Source organism: Mus caroli, chromosome 15 (assembly GCF_900094665.2).
Source record: "Mus caroli chromosome 15, CAROLI_EIJ_v1.1, whole genome shotgun sequence".
Lineage (NCBI taxonomy): Eukaryota > Metazoa > Chordata > Mammalia > Rodentia > Muridae > Mus > Mus caroli.
This window is the reverse complement of record NC_034584.1, coordinates 91827324-91833323: the sequence shown is the minus strand read 5'-3', so window position 1 is coordinate 91833323 and position 6000 is coordinate 91827324. Positions and strand designations below refer to the sequence as shown.

General features: G+C 46.8%; 1 protein-coding gene across 9 annotated transcripts in view; it reads left to right on the top strand.

The window, feature by feature from the left end:
- Asb8 (ankyrin repeat and SOCS box containing 8) overlaps positions 1–4603 on the top strand; it is a 31417-nt gene extending 26814 nt beyond the window's left edge. For 5 of the 9 annotated variants that reach the window (XM_021183207.1, XM_021183204.1, XM_021183201.1 and 2 more), the window contains one exon: positions 2812–3444. In XM_021183207.1, the coding sequence (XP_021038866.1) occupies positions 2812–3444 (633 nt within the window). Of the gene's footprint in view, positions 1–2811 lie in introns of all 9 variants that reach the window. The other 4 variants (XM_021183206.1, XM_021183200.2, XM_021183205.1 and 1 more) reach the window with 2 other exon arrangements.
- The last annotated feature ends 1397 nt before the right edge of the window (positions 4604–6000 follow it).

Below are 6000 nucleotides of genomic sequence, written 5' to 3'. Positions count from 1 at the left end.
TAGGTGTGTGATGGTGCGAGTAGGTGTGTGAGTAGGTGTGTGATGGTGCGAGTAGGTGTGTGAGTAGGTGTGTGATGGTGCGAGTAGGTGTGTGATGGTGTGAGTAGGTGTGTGATGGTGTGAGTAGGTGTGTGATGGTGTGAGTAGGTGTGTGATGGTGTGAGTAGGTGTGTGATGGTGTGAGTAGGTGTGGCCCCAGAGATTCTTGTGTTTGAATGCTTGGCCATGGGGAGTGACATTATTAGGAGGTGTGGCCTTGTTAGAGGAAATATGTCTCTGTGTAGGAGGGCTTTGAGGTCTCATATGTTCAAGCTAGGTTAGTATAAAACACAGTAGTCTCCTGCTGCTGCCTGTGGATCAAGATGTAGAACTCTCAGCTCCTCTAGCACCATGTCTACCTGGATGCTGCCATGCTTCCTGCCATGATGATGTACTAAACCTCTGAAATTATAAGCCAGCCCCAATTAAAGAGTTTCCTTTATGAAAGTTTCCTTGTATCTCTTCACAGCAGTGGAAACCCAAACTGAGACAGGAGTTGGTGCCAGAAACTGGGATATTGCTGAGATTAGGCCTGACCATGCTTTTGTTTGGAAGAATGTGGACTAGGAAAGCAGTGGAAAGTGTGATGGTGTCTTAATGAGCCATCCCAGTAAGATCAAGGCAAGCAGTTGTACTGAGGGTGACTTGAACTATGAGGGCTTGGCTCAAGGGGTTTCAGAGGAGAAAAGTTTTAGTGTGTGGCCTAGGGAGCGTTCTTATGATAATTTGGTGAAGACTGTGGCCTCTTTTGCCCTTGTCTGGAAGAGTCTGAGGCTAAAGTGGAGAGATTTATTTTCAAAACGGCCTAACCTCAGCATGGAAGCGTGTGGCTCTGTGGCTCGGTCCTCTGAAGAACATTTTCATGAAATGTAGCAAGCTTAGAAAAGAAAAAAAGAAAATGTGTAGTTTGAGGATTAGAAGGACACCAGGAAGTGTGATGGAGCTAAATCTTGTGTTCAAGGAGATTAATAGGTTAAAGATATCAAATGGAATTAAGGGAGTGGTGACCTTGGGACAAGATCCCACCAAGCTAAACTTCATCCTGTGAAAAGGAAAAGCTTATAGAAATCTCAACACTGGAGACAGAGGCCAGCAGATCTCCGAGTTCAAGGTCAGTCTACAGATCCAGGGTCAGTCCAGGACAGCCAAGCTGAAGGAGCTAGAAAAGAGAAAGCTGGTGACAATGTAACAGAAAAAGGGGGTCGTGTTCCAGCCCCCAGCAAAGCAGCAGAACTCGGCAGCTTTGGCAATGTGGCTCTGGGTTTAGAGTCAAGAGTAGAAGGGGTTACTGGGACAGCTGATGCTAGTTAGCTAGAAGTAAGAGATTAGTGGTGATTAAGAGACCAGCATCTCTGAGGTGAAAGTTTTTTAAAGATTTATTTATTTATGTATAAAGTATACTGTAGCTGTATAGGTGGTTGTGAACCTTCATCTGGTTGTTGGGAATTGAATTTAGGACCTCTGCTTACTCTGATCAACCCTGCACGCCCAGTCTCTGCTCTCTCTGGCCCAAAGATTTATTTATTATTATAAATAAGTACACTGGCCAGGCAGTGGTGACACACACCTTTAATCCCAGCACTTGAGAGGCAGAGGCAGGTGGATTTCTGAGTTTGAGGCCAACCGGATCTACAGAGTGAGTTCCAAGACAGACAGTCTACACAAAGAAACCCTGTCTCGGAAAAATTAACTAAATAAATAACTAAATACACTGTAATTGTCTTCAGACAGTTAAGAGATTGCATGAATCTCAGAACATACTTTGAACTTTAGACTTTTAATTTTAAACATTGCTGAGACTGTGATAGACTATGGGGACTTTGAAGTTGGGGTAAATGCATATTGCATTGTGTTATGGGTACAAGCCTATATGGGGGCCAGGGAGTGGAATGTGGTAGCTTGAATAGGTTTGGCCCCCTTAGACTCGTGCATCTGAATGCTTGACTCAGAGAGAGCGGCATTATTAGAAGGTGTGGCCTTGCTGGAGGAAGTCCATCTCTGTGTGGGTGGGCCTTGAGGGTCCATAAATGTTCAGACTATGTTTAGTATAAAGCGCAGCAGTCTCCTTCTTCTGCCTGTGCATCAAGATGTAGAACTCACAGCTCCTTCCTTCCCCAGCACCATCAGCACCATGTCTGCCTGGACATCGCCATGGTGCTTCCACCATGATAATGGACTGAAACTCTGACGCTGTGAATGAGTTCCCTTGGTCATGGCATCTCTTCACAGCCATGGAAACCCAAACTAAGACACGGGGTGTGAAGAGCATCTTAGGCCCTGTGTAAACTAGAACTTCGAGATGATGATAGTTTGACTGAGGCAGCTGCTATCCCAGCACTGCAAGTTTGTGCCCTTCCTGCCAGTGAGGTTATCTGAGTCTCTGTAGGTTAAAAGCACAACAAAGTGAAAGAACTGAGTTCTGTCGTCATTATTTTTCCTCCTGGTTTCCATTAATCACACGATAAGTGTCAGGGTAAAATAATGCTGAGTAATACTCAGAGCAGTAGTGCAGACCAGGACTTCATCCTTCCCTCCTCTTCCCTGCCCAGGGCAGCGATGCTCATAAGCAGAGAGGTGGGCACCGGTTAGCCTGATAACTGTCTGAGGTCAGACCGTTTTCTGCATCCCTCATCTCATCTTGCTCACCACTTCCCACATTATTGAGAGCATTGCATGACACAGGCGGTGGGAGAATAAGCACAGGACTCTCTGACAGCCTCTTCCTTCTCCTAGTGCCCTGCCCAGTGTAAAATAGTTCCTTCCTTTCTGCAGGTCAATGCCCTGGATGGTTACAACCGAACGGCCCTCCATTATGCAGCAGAGAAAGATGAGGCTTGTGTGGAGGTCCTACTGGAGTATGGGGCAAACCCCAATGCACTGGATGGCAACAGAGACACCCCGCTTCACTGGGCAGCCTTTAAGAACAATGCTGAGTGTGTGCGGGCTCTCCTGGAGAGCGGAGCCTCGGTCAATGCCCTGGATTACAACAATGATACGCCGCTCAGCTGGGCTGCCATGAAGGGAAATCTTGAGAGTGTCAGCATCCTTCTTGATTATGGTGCTGAGGTCAGAGTCATCAACTTAAAAGGCCAGACACCCATCTCCCGCCTGGTGGCTCTGCTAGTGAGAGGACTTGGAACAGAAAAAGAAGACTCCTGCTTTGAGCTCCTCCATAGAGCTGTTGGACAGTTTGAATTAAGGAAAAACGGCATCATGCCCCGAGAAGTGACCAAAGACCAGCAGCTGTGTGAAAAACTGACTGTGTTGTGCTCAGCACCAGGGACGCTTAAAACCCTCGCCCGCTACGCTGTGCGCCGTAGCCTCGGTCTCCAGTACCTGCCCGATGCAGTGAAGGGTCTCCCACTGCCAGTGTCTTTGAAGGACTACCTGTTACTCTTGGAGTAGCCTGGAGGAGGCATTGCTGCCGTCATGCGGACGGCTGTGGGTGAGGCTTCCTTGCCATCCTGTCTCTTTGTTGTGAACACAGAAAAGAAGGTGTTCCTGCTGTGTGGTTTCGAGATTTGAGGCGACACATAACAGTGACGTATGCATCGCCTCCCCTCCCATCCCAAGCAACCAAACCAAAAACATTTACCTCACTTGTTTGCCGTGTTATTGCTTAGTTGCTTTTTTATATTCAGCCCTGCAAAAGAAGTCTCCCCAGATCCCTCAGTCACCAGTGTAACCCCCTTTCCTAGGAAGATGTCATGTTCTTAGAGTGTACAGTTCCCTTTGGGGCCGTGGTGTAGCACGGTGACAGAGTTCCTTCTGAAAATTTCTAGTTGATGTGACAGCTAACAAATTAATACCCCCAGTTAACAAGAATTATGTTCCAAGGATGAGTGCTTGAACTCCAGGTGCGGTGTAGATGCAGAATTTGGCATTCAGGAGCACTTCCATATGGTACCCAGGGGCTAGTCATCCAGTAGTTGGGACTTCACCCAGATATCTGGCTGTTCCCCTTAAAAAGAGACACTACTTCCCAGCAGTCCCAGAATTACCAGGCCATCCTTCTAATGTGGCTCTTTCCCTGAAAAGTCCTGTGCACCAATGAGCTGAGGGAGCATCCCAGCATCCCGCACCTCGGATAAAGGTCTCTCTAGTAGGGGTGGGGGGGCGGGGGGGGGCCTCACTGCCCTTTCCACAGAGCTTCATTCCTTACGAGTTTGCAATTTTGGTTTTGTTTGTTTTGGTTTTTGTTTTTTTCCTACTCTCTTGGAACCTTTGCTTTTTTATTGAGCTATAGAAAATGGTGGGGTAAGTGGAGCTGGGGACAGAATACAAAAGGGGTTTTTTGGAACTGGCCTGCCTACCCTAAAAAGACCCATTTCTGTGAACAAAGCTCCTCTTTTTCGTGTTCTTAAACTAGATGAAGTTGGTTTTGACCTTAAGTGATCTGTATGCAAGTTGGAAAGCACTTTTTAAAAAGCTGGCTGGAGACTACACCCAAATGAATAGAACCTTCTGACGCAGCTAACTCAAAAACGTGTGCCTGCTTTTGTTCTTTCTGTTGCTGGGGTTTGCCCATTTGAAAAAAGAATAAATAAATAATTCTAAAAGCAAATTTGGCCACTTCCAGTTTCTACTTTTCCCTGCATCCCCTTCTGCCCATTTATAAGAAATTGCTGGGCTCTTTCAGCCTTTCCTTCTCCTCCCCACAAGTGATTGTGGACATGAGTGATCAGGAGAGTGAGGGCATAGTGCACAGAAAGCCTCCACTTCCCTGAGTCCCCTACCCCAGGCACAGTGTACAGAAAGCCTCCACTTCCCTGAGTCCCCTACCCCAGGCACAGTGTACAGAAAGCCTCCACTTCCCTCAGAGTCCCCTACCCCAGGGCACAGTGCACAGAAAGCCTCCACTTCCCAGAGTCCCCTACCCCAGATAAGAGAGATGCTACAAGTCGAGTCTCCAAGGCTGAGATTCAGTACTGTAGGCAGCTCCTCTTAGCCTAACAGGGAAATTAAATGCTAAAGCCCAGCTCTACCCGCCAAGACTGAATTGTTCAGAATGGAACTTGGCACTGCCATTCTGAAAGGCAGCCAGGCGCAGTCTGCTCTTGATCGTGCTTGGGAATCACAGAAGATGCCCTTTCCTTTCTCACTGTTGACACTTGGGTACTTGGGAACAAGACGTCTTGTCTGCATGGGTTCCATGTTTCTCAGTTGCTTCCTAATGACAGGAAGTAGCTAGTAATGCATCCAGCAGACACAGTCTCACCGGCCTTTGACTTTGGGAATGTACTTAGTAGGTTGTTTTTCTTCCTAGTGGTCGTTGTTTACATTTGTTTTCAGAATTCAGATTTTTTTTTTTTTTTTAATTTTTGAGGATTGGCCTGTTCCTTTTTTTTTTTTTTTTTTTTTTAGGATTTATTTATTTTATGTATATGAGTACACTGTAGCTGTACTGATGGTTGTAAGCCATCATGTGGCTGCTGGGAATGAAGGTTGCTTGCTACAGCCTAAAGGTTTATTTATTATTATATCCAAGTACTCTGTAGCTGTCTTCAGACACACCAGAAGAGGGCGTCAGATTTCATGACAGGTGGTTGTGAGCCACCATGTAGTTGCTGGGATTTGAACTCAGGACCTTTGGAAGAGCAGTCAGTGCTCTTAACCACTGAGCCATCTCTTCAGCCCTTGTTTTCAGATCTTTTTGTGATCCTAGAATACTGCTCTTTGTGAAGTGTCATTTTTCCTGACTGTCAGTGAACCCCCCTCCCCGTACCCCCTCCCCTGTTTCCTTCTAGTCTGTGTAGTTGGTCGGGCTTGGGTAGTGTGTGAGGAGCAGAATGGCTTCAAGATCAGCTTGACTGGAACTCAATATGTAGACCAGGCTGGCCTCGAACTCATAGAGATCCACCTGCTTCTGCCTCCTGAGTATTGGGATTAAAGGTGCCACCATACCTGGCTTAAAACATATGATCAGTTTGACTCCCAGGTTTGTGAGGCTCTAAAATCTAG